Source organism: Brassica napus, chromosome C2, assembly GCF_020379485.1.
Source record: "Brassica napus cultivar Da-Ae chromosome C2, Da-Ae, whole genome shotgun sequence".
In the NCBI taxonomy this organism is placed as follows: Eukaryota; Viridiplantae; Streptophyta; class Magnoliopsida; order Brassicales; family Brassicaceae; genus Brassica; species Brassica napus.
In genome coordinates, this window is record NC_063445.1 from 14,323,622 (window position 1) to 14,351,091 (window position 27,470).

The 27,470-nt window shown below is 37.0% G+C and overlaps 3 protein-coding genes and 1 non-coding gene across 6 annotated transcripts; 2 read left to right on the forward strand and 2 right to left on the reverse strand.

The window, feature by feature from the left end:
• The first annotated feature begins 1,826 nt into the window (after positions 1–1,826).
• On the forward strand, positions 1,827–1,934 carry LOC125582799. The gene has a single exon (XR_007320251.1). It is a non-coding gene; the product is annotated as a small nucleolar RNA R71 (small nucleolar RNA).
• A 3,779-nt stretch (positions 1,935–5,713) lies between these two features.
• LOC106351468 (high-affinity nitrate transporter 3.1) lies at positions 5,714–7,189 on the reverse strand. Its single transcript, XM_013791264.3, has 2 exons — positions 6,923–7,189; positions 5,714–6,464 (listed from the first exon to the last, which is right to left on the reverse strand). Exons 1-2 carry the CDS (start codon positions 7,071–7,073, stop codon positions 5,977–5,979), a joined length of 639 nt encoding a protein of 212 aa, XP_013646718.1. The 5' UTR covers positions 7,074–7,189; the 3' UTR covers positions 5,714–5,976.
• A 9,133-nt stretch (positions 7,190–16,322) lies between these two features.
• Positions 16,323–20,907, forward strand: LOC106347006 (probable ion channel POLLUX). Of its 3 annotated transcripts, none has more exons than XR_007319732.1 (12): positions 16,323–16,772; positions 16,861–16,929; positions 17,100–17,699; positions 17,788–17,970; positions 18,045–18,104; positions 18,176–18,379; positions 18,447–18,692; positions 18,849–18,947; positions 19,039–19,233; positions 19,332–19,408; positions 20,288–20,539; positions 20,613–20,907. XR_007319732.1 is itself a non-coding variant. In XM_013786495.3 (12 exons), the coding sequence occupies exons 1-12, from the start codon at positions 16,482–16,484 to the stop codon at positions 20,829–20,831; spliced, it is 2,481 nt and encodes an 826-aa protein (XP_013641949.1). In that variant the 5' UTR covers positions 16,325–16,481; the 3' UTR covers positions 20,832–20,907. The 3 variants fall into 3 exon arrangements, 2 of the variants coding, with proteins under 2 accessions (XP_013641949.1, XP_013641948.1); XM_013786495.3 differs by having other exon boundaries at positions 16,325–16,772; positions 18,879–18,947; positions 19,316–19,408; XM_013786494.3 differs by having other exon boundaries at positions 16,326–16,772; positions 19,316–19,408.
• Positions 20,908–21,027: 120 nt separating this feature from the next.
• Positions 21,028–27,470, reverse strand: LOC106351466 (F-box/kelch-repeat protein At4g39550-like). Its single transcript, XM_048748207.1, has 5 exons — positions 26,872–27,470; positions 26,521–26,783; positions 26,226–26,437; positions 25,975–26,134; positions 21,028–25,901 (listed from the first exon to the last, which is right to left on the reverse strand). The coding sequence occupies exon 5, from the start codon at positions 22,502–22,504 to the stop codon at positions 21,473–21,475; it is 1,032 nt and encodes a 343-aa protein (XP_048604164.1). The 5' UTR covers positions 22,505–25,901; positions 25,975–26,134; positions 26,226–26,437; positions 26,521–26,783; positions 26,872–27,470; the 3' UTR covers positions 21,028–21,472.

Sequence of the window (27,470 nt, forward strand, 5' to 3'; positions counted from 1 at the left end):
TGTTCATGTCACATACAACTCCTAGTATAGCCAGGAAAGCTCTTCCAAGCAGAAGTGAAGAGTTCCAGTTAAGCTTGATGTCCAGGACATGAAAATCTACTGGGACAAGGGCATTAACAATATGTACCTCAAGGTCTCTTATGATGCCTCTTGAGCTCCTTTCGGAAAGATCCACGAAGGTGAAAGATTCTGATGTGGGCTCTATTTTCAGATCCAGCTGGTCTGCCATAACCTTAGGTAAAATACTGACTGATGCTCCTGTGTCACAGAGTGCATGGGGAAATTCAATACCTTTTACCATACATGGTATTGCAAACTTTCCAGGATCACTCTTCTTCTTCAATGTGATCCTTAGTTTCATCATTTCCCTAATGTAATGAAATATTCTCCTAATATCCTCCTCAGTCTCCTTAGTTTTTCTTAAGAATATCCGCAACCGATGTGTGTAATAGACTTCATCAAAAGGTTTCTCCACTTGGATTCTGAGGACTCTCTTAGTAAAACCATCCATCTCCTTCTCATTAGCTTTCCTCTTAAGGTGTTTAGGAATCTTCTCCTTCCTTTTCCTTAACACTCTTCCTTCAGTTGCCTCATCAACTTGCATAGGCTCTTTTGTAGTGTCTGAAGGGTTGGTTGTAGGTTCTGGTGGGTTTGCTAAAGGTTTAGGTGGTGGTCTGAGTGCGTTGATTCGGTTACTATCAATAGATGGTAATCGCACTCGGTATGTGAGAGGTGTCCGTCGATCGATTGGAGGTGAGGAGGGTCGATCGATATCGGTCTCTCTTTGTCGATCGATGGCTGGCTCATGCGGTCGATCGATTTTGACGTAGAAAGGGGAGAGTGGGTGAGGATTTTTTTCTGCGAATTCCCCATGAGTCATGATTTGAACTGCACTACACTCCACAGTCGATTCAGCAAATGACGTCGATCGATATCTAGAGTAATCCGTCGATCGATCTTCGTCCTGGTCTGTCGAGCGATGTGCATCCATTGACATCGGTCGACACCAATGTGATCCGCCGAAGCTCATGGAGCTTTCAACTTCGAAATCTCCTTCTCTAAGCTTCTCATGCTTCACCACTTGCCAGAAATCATCATCTTTGATGGCATTCACGTGGTGTTTGGCTTTTTCAACTCCCGCATCTCTAACTAAGGATTCTTGCCTCTTTACAGTGTCTCCAGTCTGAGCCACTTGCATTTTAAGCTTCCTTACTTGAGTCCCTAAGGTCTCAATTCTTGTGTTCAGACTGTTGTAGGCTGAATCTATTTTCCCATTGAAATGCACAGTGAGTTGTTGCTGTCCATCCAGAACTCTGTCAAGCATTGCTTCAATCTTGCTTTCCTGAGTCTGTGGTGGTGGATTCTGGTAGTATGAGTTTCCATAGCCTCTGCTGTTGTTGCTGAAAAGTTTCTGGAACTGTGAACTCTGGTTACTCCTCTGACCATTGCCAAAGTAGTTTTTGTTTCCACCCTGGTTTCCAGACCTCTGAAATCCAGTACCTCCAATGTAGTTCACATCTTCTTCTCCTTCATTGTCTACAACCTCTTCTTCTTCAGCTGAGCAGACCTGCTTCCTAAAAACCTCATGAACTACATCTAACTTTGCTCTAACTTCGTCCATCTGCCCCTTCCCTAGGGATGCAACAGACTTCTTCCTTTCAAAGTCAGTGTTCTTGGTGCTGCAGCTGTTTGCTAGATTTTCAATCAGTCTCATAGCTTCCACCGGATTTCTGGTGTTGAAGTTTCCCTCGCTAACTGTATCAAGAGCCATCTGATACCTCAAGGCGATACCTCTGAAGAAAGTGCTCAGCAGTTGCACTTCATTGAATCCGTGGTGTGGACAGTCTCGCTGGAAGAACTTGAATCTGATCCACGCATCTTTGAAAGACTCTCTAGTCTCCTGCGCGAAGGTAGCAATTTTGCTCCTCAAGTCTTCAGCACGTGCCTCATCGAAGAGGTTGCGCAAGAAAGCATTCTTGATGTCGGCCCAGGATGTTAGAGATCCTGTGGGTAGCTACTTAAGCCAGTGCATCGCTTCTCCAGTCAGAGTATACTTGAAATGCTTGCACAATAGGTAGTCCTCAGGGACTCCATCCATACGAATAGCAGCGATAAGATCCTCGAATCTCTGCAGATGGTCCATAGGATGCTGGTGCGGTAACCCAGAGTAGGGTAGCTACGACACGAGTGTGTAGTACTGAGGCTTCAGCTCGAAATTTTGCTTCTGATTCTTTGGAAGTCTGATAGCTGATCTGTTGGCGTAGTACTCGTCTGGACGATTGTAGTCAGCCAGTGCCTTTGGTTGAGCAGCCTCTTCTACAGGTTGAGCAGCTCCTGTAGCATCAGCATCAGGGATTACATTCCCCTGAGCGTCTAGTTTCTGACCTGTTGCATTACACAGATGACCATCCTGGTCATACAGGTTTCCATTCTCATCCTGTCTGAGAATAACAATCGCAACCATGTTTCGCGACAAAGGATCGATCGATGTAGGCGGTGTAGAATCGATCGATGTCGAACGATGTAGATCGGTCGACGTTGAAGGTCGAGTGTTGGTCGACGGTTGGGTGCGAGTATCGGTCGATGTGAAAGCTGCTATGTCGATCGATGTGGAACGTTGGTCTTTGCAGGTCGAGCGTTCCAAGTGAAAAGGATCTTCTGAGAATAGCAGGTGTGTTTCCTTGTTGTTTCTGGTACTGGTGGACATGTACCTGAAAAGACAAGAAAAAAATTTTGTGTCAGAATGGGGGTAGAGAAAAGAAAAGAATTAATAACACTAAATTTAATGGCGATCAAAGCTCCCCAGCAACGGCGCCAGATTTGATACCACTCAAATTACCCTAAGGAGTGAATTACTCTCTCAAATAAGAAGTTCAATTGTAGTACTTAGGGATCGAATCCACAAGGAGCTAGGGAACCTATTAAATCTAGTAATTTATTAATTATAAGTGTGTTGTTTTATGGTTTATAAGTAAATAGCAATCCTAATTGAGCAAGTCTATTGCTCGACTAACAAGATTATTGGGGGTGTAACTTATTGGAAAGGTATTAGATGCAGAGTTTCTATTCAGGTGTTGGAGATTATAATCCTATAGATGACTATCAGTTTCATGCATGATATATTAGAGCTCAACCCCTTAAACACAGTGATCAGCGATGGTAATGTTTCACTAGTTAACTAACTAGATCTTGGATCTCAACTATCGTCTGTTGATCACAAGAAAGTGTCGATCGATGGTCCTATAGGGATATCAATCGATACACCTTTCACAAATATCGATCGATTGTCAGAAGACAATATCGATCGATGCTTCTAGTTAAGCCCTAGGCGCAGGTTGGTAATGCTCACTAGCTGTCTAGTTCAGCGGTTAGCCTTTTTCTAGCAGTCCTAGTATGATAGATTAGATTCAGGACTGGATGGTCAAGGATGCTTGACTCATGCATATTCCTAGGTTCAATATTCCTGTTAGATAATCTAGAACAAGCATTAAGAACAATCAATCAATGAATACCACAACTTAGCAATTCTATAGTTGGGGCTAATCCCTCTAACCTATTTGAACCCTGAATCTAACAAGTAAACTACTCGGACATAGCTAAGCAATTCATGACACAAAATATAGATAAAAACTGCATAGAATAGAATAGATGAATCAATGGAGTTCCAATCACAAATCTCTCTATGATCTTCTCTCCTAAAACTCTCTGCTGAAAATAAGAATACAAAGGTGGCCAAAAGCTCTCTTGCCTCCTAACACTTAGGCAAGTATATAACTATTAGGTTAAAAACTCGTCAGGGGTAATCTTGTAATTTGGTAAAGTCTTGGGTTTAAAATTGGCTGGAACCAAGTCGTGCTTCCGCGTCTCGACATCGATCGATGGTACAGGATGTACATCGATCGATCATAATCTTCAATCGTCGAGGCTTCTCTTCTGTATCGATCGACGGCACTGGATGTGCATCGATCGATTGTTTGTTCTTCGTATCGACCTCTAATGGTCAGCTCGGATGAAATCTCATTTAAGCTCCTAAATGCTCCATAATCATCACTTTACTCCAAGATACTTCTGAACCTGAAAACATACCTAATATGATAGAATATATAGTATATAGATAGTAAAATACTTATATACCATGAGTAAAAATGGGTCAAATTCATGGTATATCAGGTATTTTGAGAACAAGTAAGCTCGGAACCCGTAAAATTCTTTAGGAGTATGTCCATGAAAATTATGGAATTTATAGCAGTTTTTGGAGTTGTATTTTTCACGTTTTTTCTCTGTTCCAAGTATTTGATCTTGGTCTGCTTGATAGAGTTTTATAGTATATTTTCTGTTTTGCTCTTGGTCTTTCCTCATTCACTAACCTTACATGTTCGATCTTTGGAAGAGCCTCCGTCTTTTCTCAGTCCTCCACATCCTCTTCATTTGTCTTCATTTTCTTTGCGGTTTCTATCACTCGGTCTTGATGTCGGACCATTTTTCAAGGAATGGTTTCTTCTCCTCTTACATATCCATATATCTTGAAGCTCGGTGGAGAGCCTCTTTGAGAGTGACAGGTTTGTCGAGTACGAGGTCTTCGCGGGAACATGATTCTTGCCACTAATATTTTTTAAATGATGTTATCCATGCTTTGTCGTTGTTTACGACAATATTGGAAAGGACTGCCTGAAACCTTCCAATGAATGACCCTTTTCAATGGACATTGAGTAATGTTTTAGAATATTGTAGATATTTGGTTAAAGTTGTTGATCAAGTTAGCCTGCAGTCGAGAGAACAAATTAAGGGATGCTCTTGCCATATTTTGACAAAAATCGGTAGTATCCGACATCTTGCTCTCCGTCGTTGAAGAGTGTTAGTCCGATTGCGATGTAGAAAGCTGTTATTTGAGGAGTGGATCTGTTTTCCCATCGTATAAAGGGATCTTTAGTTTGATGTTTGGGACGGGAGCGTGACGATGCGATATGTGAATGACGTCTTTTGTGTTTCTTCGATGATCTTATCAAATCAGGGGCCGAGCTGGTGGGTCCGTGGATTCTCGATTGTAGCTCGGGCTATCGTTAAGGATGCCTATCTCATTTTCCGGGCCTTGTGTTTCATCGTATGCAATGGATTCATGGTTGTTTTTGCAGAATTTATTATTATCCGTTGATTTTGTTCGTACTCCTAGAACTGGATCTTGCGGGCTTCATGGCAACGGGCCAATTTGGGAGTTGATTTGCACATACTGGTCAACCTAGATTTGGGTGAGTTGCTTCAAACATTGTAACCTGAGTGGTTTGTGCTGCTGGTGGTGGAGGGTTGAACTGCAGCACATCCTGCGGAGTGGAACCTGAATGGTTTCATGCTCTTGCTGACCAGATGCGTTTACTCATGTCATTAGGATGTGTCTTTCACCTGAATCTTCAGAGAGTTATTTAATCTTTAATCACCCCCCTCCCCTCCTCCCATATTCTAGCGCCAAAGGATGGCATGATCCACTCATAAATTAGGGTTAGAGTTTTGTTCAATATATCTAGCCAGTGATGAATAAATCAAGTACTTGTCAATAATTTCAATATAAAAAGTATATCTTATTGATAATGGATTTTGATACAATTAACTGAGTACAAATGTATTTGAGTATAAAATAGGTATTTAGGTTGTTGGGTTGGATTTTTGAACCGGGTGTAGAATGGGGTGAAATCTTTCCTCCAATACAAAGTTTATATGACTATATCAATTTTCGTAATAAGAATTTAGAAACACATAACGCATCACCACCGTAGGATTAGGTTCTTTTTGGTCCCATATGAATTGACTTATATAACGATGCAAACACGTAAGTAAAGGTACAAAGGAAAGAAGAAAAAAAGAAAGAAGTAAGCTTGTTTTAGCAAAAAAAAAAAAGTACGCAACAAAACAAAAGCAATGATAGAAAGAGAAAATTTAAAGTCAACGCCTTTTTGTTCAACATCACAATTACGCTAACGTGACTCATCTGCTTTGCTCTATCTTGGCCTTCCTCTTTTCGTTCACAAAGAAGACGACCAGAGCCACGACGGAGAAGACGCTGAAACAGACAGAGGCAATATCTAAGGATTTGTGGCGGCCACTAATAGCCTGAACGCTGAAGAGATTGGTTGTCTTGGCCTCGTTTGTGCTCTGTCCAAAGGCAACTTCATGGTCAATGGCATCAACTGCGTAGGCACGAACGTAGTAGGTCCCTGTAGGGATGTCGCGCTCGAGGGTATAGTCGAATGATTGAGCGGTTTTGACAGTGGGGTCATAGGAAAATGAAGAGATCTTGTGTGGGCAGCTCTTGTCCTTGAAGAGCTCATTATGGGTCTTGCGCCATGGTCGGTCCACTTGGCTGACCGGAGCGTAGCATAGCTTTACTTTAATTGTCTTAAATTCAGGCTCCTTTGTAGCCGTCGAGCTTACTTTCCATGTAATGCTCAACTTATCAATTCCAGCAGCCAAAACTAAAAACCACATCCAAACATGATCAGCCTTGATGTATCTCAGTAATGACTCAATTTTCCATACAATAATGTTAAATAATATGTTTTGTATCACTTTTCAAAAGTAAGTAGGATTAACGTGTTTTGGTATATTTTTCATAACCAGTACTTAAATTCAGACTCAGGACCTCTGGTGCATCGAATATTCTTGAAAATATTCAAGGTTTTCACAGTCTCTAACCTTGATTGAAATAGTAACGCTAGTAAGATATGAGAACAAATATGTTTATAAATCAAGCCGCGACATAGGGATAAAAGAAATATGAGAGCAATACTTAATCTTGGTCTCCTAACGTTTTCAACACATTAACTTTTTTTATTTACAATTCTAGTAAGATATGAGAGCAAAACAAGAAAACTGAACACCCAAAGATATGCCGCACTAAAGCAGCGAAATAGCAATAAAAGAATACACTTACCGACACCTTCTCCAGTTCGGCTGGGTGTAGCGGTGATCTCAAGTGAACCTTTCTCCAGGTCAGTGAATAGTCTCTCTTTGGTAGCACCATGACTGGATTGGATCATGGAGCATATTAGAAGTGACGCGAAAAGGAGCTTCTTGATCGCCATGGCTCTTGAATCTGAATGTGGAAAAAAAGGCTTATGAGAAGAAGAGGAATATGCCTTTGATTTGCTTCTTTTATGTTTGATAAGGTGGAGCACATTACGTCTTTATATAGTGATTTAAGGTGATCCTTAGATCAAAATATCTTTGGGTTAGTATAAACAAATAATAGAAACAAAGTCAACGGTTTAGTCTGGGATTACCCTTTGAAGACTTGGGAAGAATGTGTTGCCTCCCTGGCACAAGTGTCTGTGTTGTCTTCGTCCAGCTGAGATTATGGCCCCCTAAACAAGCCAAAGGATGATATTTGAGTTTCTGGTTCATTATTAATCATCTGCATTATTTAATTTCCGATTCCGATCAATTCTCTATTTAACGGCCAAATCACCTACAATATACTCTTTATATTCCAACTACATTGGTTTCTATGAATCTTTCAAAAGATACTAGGATCTCGGTCTGCACGTAGTGCGGATATATATTAATAACTTAATTTATTTTTAAAAGATTTAAATTGCCAATATATAATAGATTTACAATATTTTTAATAAAAAATAAGTTAATATGCCTTGATTTTTTTTTCTTATATTTATGTATGTTTATAAGAATATATTTTGTTAATTTTTTTAAAAAATTAAGCATTTGGTTTGTACCTAATTATGTAACTTTTCAATTTTTTTTTAATGTTTTCTTAAAAAAAAATCAATATGTTAGATGTGTAGAAATTTTAAAAGAAGAAGACTAGTTTATAATTTGCTTCCTTCTTGAATTCAATGGCTTTTTTTCAAATATGACCTAAAATTTCTAGTCAAACACAAAAATAATCCATGTTTTTTTTTTTGAAATTTTTTTTTTGCCTATTCACCCTAAAAGTTTGAGTATTCACGAAAATGCCATTATATTTTTTTTTTTTTTTTTGCAAATAATTCTTTTACCTTATCATCCTCATCTTCACCAAGTATTTACAATATAGGCATTACCATCAGTACACTAACCACCATGAACAACCAATTTAAAGCTCTTAATGCACCAAAGTTTTGATTTTTACTCTTCATATTTCACTAATTATGCACACAAATCACATCTCTTTCACTCTCTCTTCAAATTCATCCAAAAAACTAAAATTTTGATTCCAAGCTTTGTAAGGTTCATAGAGACATTGAAGCTCATGATTCGTGGTCATTAACGACTTGGTAGCTTTTGTAGTGAAGTTTTAGGTACTTGGAGAATCAAAACAAGTAATCTCATAGGCTCAAGGTATGAAATCATTTTTTTTCTCAGATATGTTCGCGAAGACTTTTAGAAGACTTCGCTATATGTGTTCTCCATCAAGGAAGTCTTCTAACTTTCCTATATTAAGAAAAAAAACAAAAATCCCAGAGAAGACTTTTCGAGAATTCTTCTCGGATAAATATGTTAGTTTTGCAATTGACTGAAGTTTGTCAGAAATTTGACTTTTTATAGAAGACTTCTCGGGAAGTATTATCAGAAAAAACTTCTATAGAAGTCTTCTGAAAGTTTTCCCGAAGTCTTCTCACTGTCGCAAGAAGTCTGCGTGGGTTACTTCTGGAAGAAGACTTCTTTAGAAGTCTTCTCAAAATTTATTCCGGGTTTTGGTCAAACCTTTGGTTACGAGAGAAGACTTCTATAGAAATCTTTGGACGGAAAACTTCTAGAGAAGTCTTCTTTGGAAAAATCAAATATAGTAAATTGCAAAAGTATTACATGTAGACTTCTTGCGACACTGAGAAGACTTCTATAAAAAGTCAGGTTTCTGACAAACTTCAGTCAATTGCAAAACTAACATGTTTATCCGAGAAGACTTCTCGAGAAGTCTTCTCTGGCATTTTCGAAAAAATTTCAAATTCAAAATTAAGCAAATATTTACAAAGGAAGATTTCTCAAGATGTCTTTTGTAGAATAGACTTCTTACGAAATCCTCCTTCGTAAATTTGCAATTGCAAAAATGACCTAAATAGAAGACTTCTTAAGAAAACTTCCGTAGAAGTCTTCTACGTCAATGTTTAATAAACTTTCATTTTCTCTACAATTAAAATGACTTTTTAATATTTTCTTATTAATTCATGTGTATTACTCTATATTGGGGCTCCTGGATGAAATTCATAACTTATTTGGTGATAATTATGAGATTTCAAATATTTATGTTTACTAATGTTTCTATCTAATCCGAGAAGACTTATAGAATACTTCTGGAGAAGTATTCTATGTTAGATTTTCAAGAGTGTTAAGTAACTTCAAGGTATGTTTTTAACTTTTAAAAATGTTAAGTAACTTCAAGAATATCAAGTCATATGGTTTAATGTGTCTTTTTAGATTATAATGTATAATTTTTAACTTACATGAGATTTAAAATTTCAACTTTCACTTAAAATTCAAGTTTGATCTTTTGGGAATTTGACTAAGTTTTCTTGTGAAGTCTTCTCTCTTAGTTTTAGTAAGTTTGACTAAGTTTTTGTGTTCTTGTGTTTTGTTATGAGTGGGTAGAATGCTTTAAGAAAATTCTTGGTATGATGTATCAATAACTTCAATAATGTCAAGTACTTTGGAAAAAATATGAACATATATACCAAATTCTTTTGATTAACATCTCTTCAAGTTTACAAAAGAATTCACAACTAAAATAATACACATACAAGTCATAAAACAGGCCATAAACAAAAGTATTATACATGGAGCTAGATATCGTTCCTCAACAAAGATAAGCTTGACTCCATTTGACATCATTCCTTTGTACCACCTTGGGCAGAAGACTTCGGAAGACTTCCCAAGACTTCGCGGGAAGTCTTCTAGCATTAAATACATTAGAAGTCTTCCCAAGAAGTCTTCCAAGAGTCTTTTGAGAGTTTTCCAAGAGCCTTCTGAGAATTCTTCCTAAGTCTGTCTCAGATCTGAAAAAATATGCATATTCAATAGCATTCAAATGGCTTCAAAACAGAGAAAACTTCAAAAATAAAATTTTTATGCTTAAATAATAGACAAAACAATCACATTAGGTAGAATCTATAACTTTTTAGAATCTAATATATAAAACACACAAAATATATATCCAAAATTTGTATCACTTTGGGCAGAGACTTCAGAAGACTTCCTGAAGACTTCGTGGGAAGTCTTATAGCATAAAATCCATTAGAAGATTTCCTAAGAAGTCTTCTGAGAGTCTTCCAAGAGTTTTCTCAGAAGTTTTCCAAAGTCAGATTCAGATCTGAAAAATCTGCATATTCAAAAAGATTCAAATGGCTTCAAAACAGAGAAAGCTTCAAAAATAAAGTTTATATGCTTAAATAATAAACAAAACAATCAAATTAGGTTGAATCTATAACTTTTTAGAATCTAGTATATAAACACACACAAAATACATATCCAAAATTTGTACCACTTTGGGCAGAAGATTTCGGAAGACTTCGTGGGAAGTCTTCTAGCATAAAATTCAGTAGAAGACTTTCCTAAAGTCTTCCGAGAAGCCTTCCGAGAGTCTTCTGAGAAGTCTTTCAAAGTCTGTCTCAGGTCTGAAAAACATGCAAATTCAAAAACATTCAAATGGCTTTAAAACAGAGAAAAACTTCAAAAATATAATTTTATGCTTAAATAATAAACGAAACAGTTACATTAAGTTGAATCTATAGCATTTTAGAATCTAATATATAAAACACACAATAATACATATCCAAAATTTATAGATCTACCTTTGAAGGAGTGAAAGATGAGAAACATGTAATGAAAAATCTGCAAAAATAAGATAAATTAGTGAGAAAACATAAGAAATAGATTTAAAGTTTGGTCTTTTGATGTTCAAAGAGATTAGAGATATGTTGGAGATTTTTAGAGTGAGAAACATTAAATTTTTGTTGCAGCCATTTGAAAGGAAGAAAGAGAATGTGTAATTTTTTTTTATATATGAAGACAAAAATTCCAGATAGGTTAAATATTTTCGATACATAAGATTTCTTGGGAAGTCTTCTAAGAGAGAAGTCTTCTAGACCCTAAAATCAAATACATGAGAAGACTTTTGGAAGACTTCGCTTTAAACGGGAAACCTAAATTTTACTAAAATTTAGGCGGCAATATGTCAGAAGAAGTCTTCTGGAAGTTTTTCAAACCATAAACCTAATCAAATAACTAACTAAATATCAAAAAAACAATTCATTAAACTTAATATAACTTGTAAAGCGTTTAATATACACTAAACTAAACACATGTAGGTCAATTTTTTTTCTTTTTTAAAGTTAACATTCTAAAATCAAACCCTAAATGCAAACAATACTATAACATATGTTACTAAACCCTAAACCAAAGTCTTCTCGGAGTCTTCCAGACCCTATAATCAAATAACTAAGCAAAAACACTTCCCTAAACTTAAAAAAAAACTTAGAAAAATGTTTAAATCAAGTAATTAGATAGTCACTAAACACATATATGTCAAACTAAAAAAAAATTAAAAAGATAATATTTCAAAATCTAACCCTAAAAATACCAACAATACTACAACATATGTTACCAAATCCTAAACCGAAGGCTATCATGACTCAATCTACATTCATTCATCTATGTTAAAAATAATTTAATTTTAGTAAAACTAAATTTCCATCATAGGAATATTTATTAATAAATGATTTTGATTTTTCTCTTTCAAAATATTTTTTATAAAATTTATTAATTACTTTTAAGATCTAATACATGAGAAGACTTCCCGTAGAAGAATTATAGAAGACTTCTGGAAGACTTCAATTTAGGCGGGAAACCTAAATTCTTCTAACATTTAGGCGGGAACCCTAAATTCTACTAAAATTTAGGTGAGATATGTGAGAAAACTTCTTGGGAAGTTTTCTGCGAGTCTTCCAGACCATATAATCAAATACTAAACAAAAACACACTTCCTTAAACTTTTAAGATACTTAGAAAGTGTTTAAATCAAGTTATTAGATAGTCACTAAACACATAAATCAAACTGTTTAAAAAAAAAATAAAAGATAAGATTTCAAAATCTAACTCTAAATATACCAACAATATTATAACATATGTTACCAAACCCTAAACAAATGAATATCATGAGTTAAACTACTTTCACTCATCTATGTTGAAAATAATTTTGTTTTAGTAAAAGTAAATTTACATCATTTAGAAATGTTTATTATTAAATAATTTCAATTTTTTTCCCCATCATAATATTTATATAAATTTTAAATTATTTTTAAGATCTATTGAACGAGAAGACTTACAAAGAAGTCTTTTCGTGCAGAGGGTTATAATGGTAAAATTCAATACATATTTTTTGTTTAGTCATAAGGAGGTTGTTGTAATTTCACTAGCCTTTTGAGTCAATTTTGCATTTGATTGAATTTGGGGTACACTTTTGTATTCAAAATCAAGTTTTGAGTCATTTTTTGGCAATTTCCCCTCTTTTCAATGTGATTTCATTTTTCTAATAAAGTTGTAGCTAAATTTATAAGAGAAATAATTTACATAATTAAGTTGAAATACTAATATGATCTAAAGTATTTGGTTTATAATTTTATATAAGTGATATAATTCATGAATTAATTTTGGTAATATATTATTCATGTAATTTTGGTAATATAATTATTCATGTAAATAATTAAATTTACTATTACTATAATAATATACAATACTATTTTTATTGGACTGACCTATGTTTAGTGACAATGAGTGAAAATATTTTAGTGAAGTATCTTATTTTTTTAGTGATAGCTTTTGTAATCTAATTATATGATTTAATGGTGCTGTTATTCAATTCAAGGAAAAATGTAGGAAATGCTTTCAAATTATGTAGCTTTGTAATTTAAAAGAACTATGTGATTTCTTAGGCTACATATAATTTTTTATTCAACCAGTTTGATATTGCTATTTTATGAAGGATTTACTGGTAAGTTCACTGGGATTATCTATGGCCATGTTTGTTTACGTGTCGCGCGATATGCAACCTGCGACTAAGATTACGTTCGTTTACGTGTCGCGCGACATGCGATCTGCGACCTGCGACCAGTCGCGCGATCAAAATTTTTTTAATTTTTAGTCGCTGTTTTTCCGGGCGACTTAAATGGGAACCCGCGACTGGTCGCGCGATCAGTCGCTCGACATCAAAACGAACAACAACCTGCGACTTGCGACTTGCGACCAATCACAGGTCGCATGTTACGCGACAGCAAAACGAACAACAACCTGCGACCTGCGATCAGTCGCAGGTTGCATATCGCAGGTCGCAGATCGCGCGACATGTAAACGAATACGGCCTATGTGTCTATTTCTATCATTCTCGTTCACTAAGGAGTTGACTTATTCACCAGTCACCACCATACCTTTTTTCTATAAAAGAGATGCTCTCTCTGGCTCTTTTCAGAGCTTTGGTTTCAGCTTTTCCATTGGTGTTTTTTGCGTGTCGGTCTCTTCAGGATCAGAAAAGGCAATTGAAACTTTTGGGAATAAATAATTTAGGAAGATATTGCTCCTACTTCCAATCAGGACGTAGACTTTCATATTTCTGCCTAGAGAAATTTTGGCTCAAACCCGGCTCCATCTCTACCTCTATGTAAAATAGAAGATGTCTACGAAAGGTAATTCTTTCATATTTTTGAATATGAAAGTCTCTAACCTAATTACCAACCATGAACAACCTATACAAAGAGGACCCATGCCCTAGAAAGAGGGTTTGACTATTCAATACATAAATACTAAAGTTAGACGGCTAGAACTAGGGTTCATATACCAAACATTGTAGTCAGGCTTTAAAGATCAATAATACAAAACTTTTGACCTCTTCCCTGTTTACTCAACGTTTATGTTCCATCAACGTACCTACATGAATTTACCCGAAATGGGGTAATCTAGACTATGTGACGATGACGGATAGTGAGAATAATGAGCAGTCTCCGGCCACCCCGGCCAAAATTGAGTTGCGGGCCAAGATCGAAACCGTGTAAAGTCAAGTCAAGTCACCGAGTTGCACATAGCTCGGGAAAATAGCACCTCTACAGACAATCCTGAACTTCTCTCGGAAGTTCAAGTCTCGAAGAACACGATAAACGAGCACTCCACACTGTTGGAGCAAAGTGAGAGAAAACTTTCACAAATCAAAGCCGAGAACCTAGTTCTTTACGAAGAAAACTCAACTCCTCACACGACAAACAATAAGCAATGAATCGGTTGTATGACGAACATGATGAACCGGAGGTGGTGGCGTCACGAATCTGGGCTTGATAAACCGGAGGTGGTGACAGATTCATAGCACAGAGCAATTTCTTCATCTCCGTACAAAAAAGAGGAGACAAGATGAAAAAGATGAACAGACGGAGACAGAGAGAAGAGGCAGTTGAATAAGAAACAACGGAGCAGCTTCTCAGACTTCGACGAAGACTGAGATGGTGGCGGCTATGCGGCGGTGGAGGCGGAGGAGTTAGGGTTAATTTTTTTTTGTGAATTTTTAGATTTAGTTTCTAAACCAGGTTTATCTGTAAACCGGTTTAATTTATAAATCAAAAATTATTTGTAAACCGATTTTAATTCATAAATTTTTTTTTGTCAATTATAAATAAATTTTGATTTAATTTTTAATTATTAATTTTTAATTATAATTTCCACCTAGTAAACTATAATAAGTGCATATCATATGATTCGAAGACAATAGCATTTAACTGCTATTCTATAGAGAAAACCTATTATAACTTGGGCAGACATATCGGTTTTAATAAAGCTATCTATAGCATATACTAGTGTTTTTCTTAAGAAAAACCATTTTTGTAGTGATATTTGCTGGGACACATATTCTCCCATTTCATCCAATTAATCTTTCTCTTTGGAGGGTTTTAACTCTACCAGAAGCATGCAAGGACACTAGGTAATTTATCGTAAATCTTCAAAGAAAACAAAAACTGGACATAACATGAATGGGTAAAGCCAACGCAATCAATTTTACCATGACCTCCTTTCCACCTTTAGACAACCATCATGTTGATGACCCACTCACTCTATTTGGTAATCTTTCCTTCATGAACGCAACGAGCTCGCAGTTTGATCCGCGTATATCCTCAGTATGCCAAGATAATTGCCCATACCTCCCTCACTTTGAATACCCAAAACAGTTTTAATCGACTCCTTTGTTGTCCCATGAAATCGTTTGCCAAAAAGCAAAGATGATTTATCAAAATTTATTCATTGTCCCGATGCTTTTTCATTAGTTTGGAAAAAAATCATAACTTCGTCACATTCACGGGGTTCCTCCTTACCAAAAAAAAGTTATCATCTGCAAAACTTAGGTAAGACATTAGAGGACTACTGTATGCATATTGCATCCCCATTATCTTACCGTGAACTTCTACATGATTTAGAAAGCTAACTAGAGCTTCCATGCATTAGATAAAGATAAAATGAGACAAAAGATCTCTTTGACTTAATCCTCGCTTCGGCGTAATATTCCTTTTGGGTCGCCGTTTAAAAGCACATGATACTTAACAGTGGCGAACTTACTTTGTGCAAGGAGGAGGCAGCTGCCCCCACAAAAATCTAGAAATAAATATATTTGCATAAAAATTTACAAGCTTTCTATAGTATAGATGGTTTCAGTCATTTGATTGTCCCCATAGACCATGGTTCACATCCCCTCCTATGCTATTTACTTCCTGTTTATTTATTTTATGTCCCCGAAAAAAAAAAAAATTCCTAGATCCCGCCACTGGTACTTAATAGACTTAATACATCTCATAATCGATCCACATATGTGAAAATCCCATCTTCTCCATTATTGCCTCAATGAAATCCCACTCCATCATGTTTTGCTCATGTTTGTTTTTATCATCATTCGCTTATGACGTCCATTTGGATTTGAGCTATCAAAATTTTATCTATAAACTATCTCTCATCATAAAGGCCTACTAAATTTCAGATATGAAGTTGGGTATAATCTTCGTCAAGCGCTAGCATAATATTCTAAATAATCTTATAACTAACATTGTAAAAACTGATCAGTCTAAATTGTATAATTTCTTAGGGTCGATCAATCTTTGGAATATTACAAATGTTCATCTTGCGAATCCTCATACTATTATTTCCTTGAAATGGGAAATTATTGACTATATAGATCAATTCGCCTTTGACTATTGTAGGAATAAATTTATTTTGATAGAATGAAACTGGTTGTTGTTTATAGAGTAAAACAAATGTTATTATAGTAAGTTAAAAAACCGAAGATTTTTATTCTACATTGGGTATCAAAGGCCTTCTCCCTCCATTTAGCTTTTTTCATTAATTTATTTAAAAAAACTGTTGACAAATAGTGGAAAGACAAAAGAAAATTACACTGAAGAAGCTCTCTCCAGATCTCTTCCATGGCGACCTTGATTCATTGTCAGTGATCACTTTTCTTAGTTTCTATATCTCAAGCGATGCCGAATCATAGCTCTAGAAGCTCGGAGAAGTCGTCTCTGTTCCGGAGATCCAAAACGTTGCCGACGGGATCATACCGAAGATTTACAACTCCTCTCATTCCGACTTACAGATACGACTCCGCCTCTGATCTTCGACGGGACGGTGACGGTGGCAGCTGCGACAGTGATACCACTAACTCCGCGGTGGCGGTGCTAAACTCTGAATCGGCGCCGAGTCAAGTTTTGGCGACTCAATCACCGAGTCAAAGGATCACTAAGCTGTGGACTCATTTTTCTCTTACTCATTGGGTATGTTATTTTTTTTTTCTCTGTTCAAGCAAAGCCTGCATAGTGAATTGTTTGGCGTTTTCTAATGTTTTTTTAACCCTTGTTGCAGCTCAAATTGATTTGTTCATTTTCTTTTCTTTACGTGATGTTTCTTAGAGCTAAAGTTGCAAAACTAGAGGTATGTTTCTTTCCTTTTCTTGTTATTCTGGTCGGAACTGGACACTATGTTTGAAAAAAACCTCAGACTTTTGTTTCTGTATTAAGTTTACAAGAGAGAGAGAGAGTTTTTTTTTTTTTTTTTAATTTATTTAAATTGGTGTTCTCCCAACTTCTGCCTTCTTGTTACAGGCAGAGAACTCCATCCTTTTAACAAGATGTAGCAGAAGCAGTAGCAACAACGAAAATCTACAGCTGGAAGATGTTAATAATAGAGCTGCTGTTTTATACAGTGTGATTATGACTATAGCCTTACCCATTTTGTTGTACATGTATCTTGACGATCTCTCATACGTCAAGAATCTACTGAAACGAACAAACAAGAAGAAGAAGAAAGAAGAAGAGGTTCCCTTGAAGAAAAGAATAGCTTATTCATTGGATGTGTGTTTTTCAGTATATCCATATGCTAAGCTACTCGCCCTTCTCTTCGCAACAGTAGTTCTTATAGTATACGGTGGCTTAGCCTTGTATGCAGTCAGCGATTGTGGGGTCGATGAAGCCCTTTGGCTTTCGTGGACTTTTGTGGCGGATTCGGGGAACCACGCTGATAGGATAGGCGTCGGACCGAGGATAGTTTCAGTGGCTATAAGCGCAGGAGGCATGCTGATATTCGCTACAATGCTTGGACTCATTTCAGATGCTATCTCGAAGATGGTGGATTCTCTGAGGAAAGGGAAAAGCGAAGTCCTTGAAAGCAATCATATACTAATACTTGGATGGAGTGACAAATTGGTAATTTGTGCTTTTTGTGTAACGTTGGCAATAAAATAAAATAAAATAAGCCTAGAAACAGAGAAAATCATCATGTATTTATGTGTAGGGTTCCCTTTTGAAGCAGCTGGCAATAGCAAATAAAAGCATAGGTGGAGGTGTGGTGGTGGTGCTAGCGGAAAGAGACAAGGAAGAGATGGAGACTGATATTGCCAAATTCGAATTTGATTTGATGGGAACATCAGTTATATGTAGAAGTGGTAGTGCACTTATACTCGCTGATTTAAAGAAGGTCAAGTTTCTAAAGCTTAAACTGCAACAAGTCTTTCTTGGTGGTGAAACATCTGACAGTGAAATGTTTGACAGGTTTCAGTTTCAAATGCGCGTGCTATCATTGTGCTTGGATCTGATGAAAACGCTGATCAGGTTGTTTCTTGCTCTCTCCATCACTATGGTAATTTTGTGAAATATTAATCGCTTTAGTATAACTTAAACAGAGCGATGCACGTGCGTTAAGGGTGGTTCTCAGTCTAACGGGAGTGAAGGAGGGTTTGAAAGGGCATGTTGTGGTTGAAATGTGTGATCTTGACAACGAGCCATTGGTAAAGCTTGTTGGTGGGGAGCGCATTGAAACAGTTGTAGCTCATGATGTGATTGGACGCTTAATGATACAATGCGCTCTTCAACCTGGTCTTGCGCAGGTTAGTCTCTCAAGCAAACTAGATGAGGCAACTCCATCTTTAACTCTTCTTATATTACCGTTGTCAGATATGGGAGGATATATTGGGCTTTGAGAATGCCGAATTCTACATAAAGAAGTGGCCTCAGCTTGATGGTCGCCGTTTTGAAGATGTCCTCCTTTCATTTCCAAATGCTATTCCCTGCGGAGTGAAAGTTGCAGTGGATGGGAAGATAGTTTTGAATCCGAGTGATAACTATGTTCTGGAGGAAGGAGATGAAATACTTGTTATAGCCGAGGATGATGACACTTATGCTCCTGGTTCACTTCCTGAGGTTTGCTTCCTTCCTCCTATGTAAATATATGCATACAATTGTTGGACATCCTGAATCTACTTTGCCATTGACAATAGGTATCCTGTCAAGCTAACATGATTTCATAGTATAGTTATATCAGTTCATCATGTACATAGAGATGTGTTCACATTGTAGGTGCGGATGTGTCATTTTCCAAAAATGCAGAATCCTCCAAAATATCCAGAGAAAATACTATTTTGTGGTTGGCGCCGTGACATTGATGATATGATCAAGGTGCATGTTATATAAAATAAGAACTACAGCACTAAATACGTTGATTGTAGATATACTATTTTGTGGATTATATACTTTCCTATTCCTATAGGTGCTAGAAGCTCTGCTTGCGCCTGGATCTGAGTTGTGGATGTTTAATGAGGTTCCAGATCAGGAAAGAGAGAAAAAGCTGACAGATGCAGGATTGAATATATCCAAATTGGTGAATATAAGACTTGTGCATAGGCAGGGAAATGCGGTAATTAGGCGTCATTTAGAGAGTTTACCTCTAGAAACTTTTGACTCGGTGAGTTGTTTGGTTTCTTTTTGCTTTATCTGGTTGATGTAGCTTGAGAATACATATGCCATGTTACCAAATCAAATTGCAGATCTTAATTCTTGCAGAACAGTCACTGGAAAACTCTATTGTTCATTCAGACTCCCGATCTCTTGCCACGCTTCTCCTTATTCGAGATATACAGGTACATATCCTATGGCTTCTAATAGGGCTGTTTCAATTGGGATTTCAGTCAGTAACGGTTTGGCTTTTTGTTTTTCGGTATTTTGATTTATAAAAATTAACTATCATATTAAAACTATACTAAATTTGGTGTGACTCGGTTGTATACTATCTATATATGTTTATTCGGTTTTATACCAAAAGAGACCATAACTATATTTATCTTTAATTTATATTATTAAAATCAAATTTATTAAAAGATTTTTTCAGTACTCTAAATTTTAAATATAATGTTTGTTTTATTTAACTAGTACAAAATAATTAGTTTAAAAAAATTATTATAATTTTAGTAAAGTAAAAAAAAAACTTAGTATATCATAATATTATTAAATAACTAAATTGTAGCACAAATGTGTCAATAAAAACTTTAAGTTAAAACAAATAACAAATTAGTCAAATTGACGTCTTAAATATCAAAGTCAAATCAATAAAATAAGTATATATATATCAGTTATATTATATAATTTACATATAATTGTACTATTCTATTTCAATTAGTCCATTTATTCGGTTTATTCGGTTTGATTGATTAATATATTTGAACCATATTCATACACTGCATTTTCTTAAAAATAACATTCATTCCATTAATACGGCATTACCAAACCCAAACCACTTTCTCTATTTCAGTTCGGTTTTAATTGATTCAGTTTTATCGGAATGAACACCTCTACTTCTAAACAAAACAAACATGTTTTGGGGTTGTCATTTACATCGCTTCGTGCTCTTATATACCATTTCATTTCAGTTAGTTTTTTTAGTATATGAAGATCTTTATGTATGCCTGTCCCAACAAATATATTACTAATGAGAGCTGCTATTTTCCTATGTTAATCGACAGTCTAAACGGCTTCCCTGCAAAGATTCAAAATCAAACGTGTTCCCAAGTAGCTGTTGGATCCGTAAAATGCAGCAAGCTTCAGATAAATCCATTGTGATAAGTGAAATTCTGGACTCAAGAACAAAGAACCTTGTCTCTGTCTCCAGAATAAGTGATTACGTACTATCCAACGAGCTAGTTAGTATGGCTCTTGCGATGGTCGCAGAAGATAAACAAATAAACCGTGTTTTAGAAGAGCTTTTCGCTGAGAAGGTACATAAGAATGTAACGTGCTTTGCCAAATGATATCAATTTTCTCTGATGAGTATTGTTATTTTTGCTGCAGGGTAACGAATTGTGCATAAGACCTGCAGAATTCTACATATATGACCAAGAAGAGGTTTGCTTCTATGATATAATGAGAAGGGTTCGTCAAAGACAAGAAATCATAATCGGTTATCGCCTTGCGGGTATGGACCAAGCTATTATAAATCCTTCAGATAAATCAAAGCTTAGAAAATGGTCGCTTGATGATGTTTATGTAGTCATTGCTTCCTGTCAGTAACTAACAAAACCGTAGATGACCTCTTCATGTGTTTACACCTAATCTCTGAGTAATAGAGATTTACTTATTAGAGCAACCCAAAAAAAAACAAGAATATAAACCATTTGCATTTTATGGAGACATGGTAAGAAGAAGAAGAAGAAGAAGAAGCAATCTAGACTCCAAATATTACGACACATTTTCATTGAATCACAAAGAAACAGAGAGACAATTATTTGTTGTACACAGAGGCGGCCCTGGACAGAAGTGGAAGAAGCTCTTCCGGCCTCTACTAAATTATCAATTATATCGGCCACATAAATACATATATTCTTCAATAGCTCAAGCGGTAAAGCAGAGTATTAATGCAGAGGAGGTGGAGAGTTCCACTCATCATATATCAATTTTAAAAAAAAAAATTCACTTTTTATAGAAAGTGAATATAAATAGGCCATGTTTTTCAGATTTGATTCTAGCCCAATAATAACTAGGACCGGCTCTGGTTGTACAGTTCAAGCGAAAACACTCTTGAATCAAATGAATATCTTGTTTTGGTTCTTCTTTTTTATGAAAGATACAAGTTAAATGAATTAATTGCAGGAGAATCCACAATTAGTAAATAATAAAAAATAGAAGAGTCACCTGTTATGATATGTGATTGATCAGAGAGTAGCATCAAGAGCATACTCCAATTGATACGACTTGGGGACTGTACACACCACGTCACACCACTCGATCTCCCCCCAAATCTCATCGCCACTGTTAGGCCTCTCAAGAGTAATTACCGCACACCAAACAACCTTTTTCTTATCGCCACCGTTAGGCACAAGCTCGGCCCACACAACCGCCAACTTTCCACCATAATCAACCAACTGAAAACCATAGCTGACAAACTTAGGCAGTCCTTTCAAACCCTTTAACTTCCTCCAGTGCCCTGCCTTGGTGTCATACCATTTGAACTCTCCAGAACGATAACGGTACAGTACCTTTTCAACCACGCAACAAGAAAACCATCCCAAACTCGGTTTCCAACCCCAAAACCTTTCCCATTGACCGTCTTTGGGTTTGTAAGCCGAATCACCAGAGGATCCAAACATGTAAACTTTTTTTCTAACCACTAAGCTTACAAAAGCGGGAGGGGTCGAGACCGGAGGGGTCGAGAACTCAGGGTCCCAAGTTCGAGTGTTTGGATTGCAGCCTCTTGTTACGTATATCTTTCTATCAAGGACATCGACCATTGGGTCCACCCACATGTTTCCCGGCTCGCTTGAGGATGGAGCATCCTCAAGGGGGCCGCCAATGTTGTAGATATCATTGGAAGGTCCTCCAATAAGACCAGACCAGTGCGCTGGAGCAGAATGGGGAACTGAGGTAGGAACCAAAACATTCCCACTTGACCCGTTAGTCACGTTTCGGTCAGGTTTCAGGCAGAGAGTGAACCAGCGAGGGTTACGGTCATGATCGGACCCAAAGCACACATAGAGACAACTCTGGGTGCGGCCTAATGTGGATCGGATCCTGTATAGCTCCGGTGAGGCGATGAGTGATTGAAATCTTTTGGAGACGAGGGTGAGTGTTGGGTAGTGCAATGTGGAGACGCGTGCGAAGCAGGTCAACAGCAAATCATCTGGAAGCGAAGGAAGTGGGGAGGATTGCTCTGTCGTCGCCTTACCTTTCCTATCTGGGGAAGTCATTGGTCGAATCAGGGAGAAGAAATCGCTATTTATAAACTTTCAGGTCTCACGCGATTGCCCGTCAGAAAAATTCTTGAGACGTCGTCAAATGCGTTGTGAACTTGGTCAAATGCGTTTTGGATATTAAAATGTGGGAGGAAAATTATTTGATACCAGTGGTATTCCGGCGCGTAGCGCCGGATTCGATTATTTTTTTTCTTAAATAAATTTACAATTCATTCTATAGTCTTAAGAAAGATTTACGCCCACAGACACAATTCATCTTATGAATTACACTTTAAGCCACTTTAGTTATAGTGGACACTTTCTCTTAGTGCAATGTCTAGCTTAACCCTCAACTCTTAGTGAAAATGGGTTTCATGAATTCTCTAAGCAGAATAACTGGTTCTTGGTTTTCCTAACTAGTAACAATAAAACAAATAATAGATTTTTCACTCTCATTTTGTAGATTCCAAGAGACAAAGTTTATCTTTCTCTCGACTTCTTGTAGATCTAAAAACTCAAACTTCAGAAACCCTAATCAACTTTCTAAAAATCAGATCCTCTCCGGCGATAGTCGATTTCGTCATCAACCAAGGCCAACCACCGTCGATTGAGAAAAACCCGCCATGGAAGGTGATTTACGTTTCGTACTATGTCTCCGCCGCCGTTGTTTCTTCATGGAAGGTGATTTACGTTTCTTCATGGAAGGTGATTTACGTTTCGTACTATGTCTCCACCTCTAGCTTTCACTCGATCTGAGACTGCTCCGCCGGATTAGCCTCTCCAGCTCTTCATCCTCGACCATTGGTGAGTCACACCATGAATCCATAAACTCCAATCCATTCTCAATCGTGTTTCTCTGTTCCTAATTTCATAGATATATCTAATAGATTCATATATGAAAAGTTAGTTTCTTGTCTGATTGTGGTGGTGGATGCCGCGATGGTAGATGCCGTGGTGGCAGATGTAGATACGGAAGTAGAAGACGTGAAGAGGAGGAGGTGGTTGTGGATGCTGTGATGGTGGATGCTATGGTGGTGGATTTGGATACAGAGGTGGAGGACATGAGGAGGAGGAAGTGGTGGTTTAGTTTTGTCTGAGTTCTCGATATAAACCTCAACTCTATGTTCTTCTGTTTAAATCTGTAGAAAAGTTTTATCCTTTATTCTTCAACTCCGACATTCACTTGCCACCTATCCTTGATTCCTCACCACTTCACAACTTGTCTGACCACTGCTCGTCGCACAACCACACAATCCCCGTCCACACATCGCCCGAACACACACTTCGCAACCACTCCACTCCTGACCACACATCGCCCGTCCCTCTGACCATAAAGCTGCCAAACAGCTGACGCCTAACCATGACTTACCCGACCACAACTCACCCAAACCACAACAACCTTAGCAACCCGCCTCATGTCGCCACACATGATACACCTAATGGACACCTTTTGTTTTGCTCTTAATGTGCCGTTAGGCTTATGTCTATTCATGTACTTTAATTCCACGAACTGAGTATGTGTGGCTCTTTTGGTATTTAACTAACATATTACATATTCATGCCTACCTTCATCTCATGTCCACAGCTGCGTGTCCACTACAAACCTAACCACTGATTCAATACGCACACAACGGCTTCACATGCATCCACGCCAATCCCATCCAAGTCAAAGTAACAGCCTTGCCCACCAAATTGTGTACACAGAATTTGCCCACATAAAATTTTGTAACATTTTCATGTCCATATAAATTGTATCCACAGAAAGTTGTATAAAAGAATACGAAGTTTGTAACGTTATAGAGTTATAGCGAAATCTGCTTACCTTCTCTCGCACCATCTACCAAACACCCTCGTAGCACTGACATATTCGCTGCCGTTAGATCTTTTAGCTTTTAAACAGATCCAACGACTAAAAACAATTAACTTTATCCCATACACCTACTTTTTGACTTAACCCCTTTGTCATTTATTGCAACTGAACGGAAACTTAAGAATTTTAAGTTTGATTCTTTAAAAGCAACACACTTCTCTTTAGACAAAAGGAGGGTTATTTTTGTCCGAAAAATTACAGTTGGCCAAAGAATGTGTGCCAACTAGAGAATGTGTCTATTAAGGAAAACAAAAGTCACAATGTGTCTCTCAATGTAACTCTCTCTAGTCTTAATAGTAAACAAAATATGTCAAATTTCAGGAAAGTTCCACAAACATGTAAATAAGATTTCGATAGAGAACACTACCCCCACCAAAAAACTACAAAGCTCACATTAACAACCAAATGAAAACAAAAAAAAAAGAGAAAAAACAAATCGATCTTACAAAAAAAAAATGTAAATTGTATCACAAAATTAAATGATACAAACTTCTATCATTTATTTGTAAATGATACAAAAGATAGATCCACCAAGATCGTACGTAGTCTGCCAAATATAACTTAATAGATGGTCTCTCTAGGATAACAAAAAAAAAAGTTAATTACGATATGGTAAGGTTAATACCGGAGTCTAAAGCCATGAACCTGCTGCTGTTTATAAAATGTGTGGGATTGGTAGTGTTTCGGTTATAAGTATTGGGTTAAGTTTGGGTATTGATCGGCTGTATTTCATAGTCCCGTTAACAGTGTTGTTTTTTAAGTTTTTTAAAGTGTCATTAATTTGGCTTTGCCAATTGTGGGTGACCCTTTTTGTAGTGGAAAACTATGTTGTTAGTTTTTTGGTCTCTTATGCTCTAGTGGTTTGATAAATAACTTGTCTGTCAAGCACTATGTGAACCTTTAACGTATTTTGTTTCAGCGAATTGATGTATAATATCATATTTCTTTGACTGTTTTGAAGCATTTTACAGTGGATGTGCAAGAGCCTGTTCACATCATCCCATCTGCTAAGCTGATTGTAAACCGGACTGCTTCTGAAGACTATAAGGAAGCTCATGGGATACACCAGTGGCGGAGAGACAACCAAGAGTTGGTTTCCAACATTTATTTGTTCAAATAGCTCACAAAGGTTGATTTGTTTTCTTTCTTTTCTCAATTACAATGCCCTTTATTTTCTGATTGAAATTTTGTGAATGAAGTTACAAAAACATACAGAAAATATATTTTTGCATTGAACTTTTAAGAAAAAGAAATATATATATAGCCTTCGAAATCATTTTTACTCATATATCTTCTACAACTTCAAAAACCAACTACCAAAAGAAAACCAATCTCCTAAGAAAAGAGTGAGCAAATTTGGTGGAGAAAACGGACAAAAAAACCATCCAAAGTAAAGTAAGCAGCTTGCTGCTGCACTCAGCATGTGCTCGCAACTTCTGCAACACCGTTTTGTGATATCTCTTCAGCCACTTCTGCTATCACACTGGTTTTTTTAGATTTGTCTTTTGGTGTTGCCTTTTTGTCACTGGCAGTAAAAGATTGCTGAAAGATAAACAATCTCCATCAGATATTTATCTAGATAAGAGCACCACACTATGAGTTTTGTTGTTTTTACCTGTCTTTTATACAGCTGGTGTTTCTTTTTCCCGTCTTTGATTATATTTTCACAATTCTCATAGAAGACAAAATCATTGAGTATGCATGTCTTGTATGCATGTCTTGCTCACATATTCCTTAAAAATTTTGATTACTTTGACTCATTGCTCTATCTTTACCTGCCCATTTCAAAATCCACAGAAACTAAAATTTAATTTTTTTTCACATGACATGGAGAAACTAAGAAAGGAAACCAGAAGACTCTTTGACCTCCTGTGTATCACGGCTATTAGTAACAGGCTTGTTCTCATTATTCTCAAGCGTAATATGCCTCAAGGAACTATTCGGATATCTTTAACGATGTGACACTTAACAGGGAAGCAACCAACCCACTTGTCCTGCTGCCAGCACTCCGCCATCTGGTTCTAATCAACTGGTCATACCATCTCCGCTAAACCAACAAACTGCCCACTTGTGTTTACCTGTTACAAAAAAAAAATCATTTCATTTATATTCAAATCGGAACCAAATCAAAACAACCAAACTTTTGCCATATTTCACTTACAGAGAAGATGAGAAAAACAGGGCAGGAGGACTTGTCTCCAGCTGCTTCGTTATACGCAGCGTTAAGCTTCTTGTTGCCATTAGAGGTACTGGACCACACGTTATATTTGATGCTTTGTGAATATCATCTTCGCTATACGATTTGATCACAAAGAGCTTCGTGTTGGTGTAGGTATAAGAGAAAAAATCTTTCTTGTTGTATTCCTTTGAATCTTTCGCTATACGATTTGATCACAAACAGTACATGCTACTGTCAGATCGTCCCTGATGCCATAAGATAAAAAAAAAATCCAAATCATGAACTCAATTTAAAAAAAAAAGTTATTATGGAGAGCCATGATCCGATATTTACCAGGTAGGGATACTGAAGAGTGGTGTTGGTGGTCTTTCCAGAAGCATAGTTCATCATGTCATAACCATATCTGGGGTAATACTGATACGCTTGAGGATAATAGCCACCGTAATAGCCAGGGAAAGGAAGCCGCCGCATGAAGGGAAAGACCCTGCAAATCCTCGATTGTGAAATTAGGGTTAGAAGGAGAAGACCATCTTCCCAGGCCGGATACATGGGCAAAATTCATAGCCCAACACGCATTATGCGAAAAAGCCCATAACAATACGCGTTTAAATGAAACGGCCTGTTTCGACTTTATGGGACAGGTGGCGAGAAATGCTCCTATCTACCTGATGACGTGGAGGGCTGTGTGCATAGCACAAGTCTCCTTTATATATATAAGATTTGAATAAGTAAATATCATATCAATATTTAGACGTGGGTAGGCATGGGCATTCGGGGTCCCAATCGGATTTCGGTTTAATCCAATCAGGTTTCGATTTTTCGGGTTTATCAAAATCAGCCCCATTCGGATTATATGAAAATTTGGTTCGGGACCGGTTCGGGTTCTATCGGGTTCGGGTCGGGGTTAGTAAATCTTCAAAGAACCGGTACAA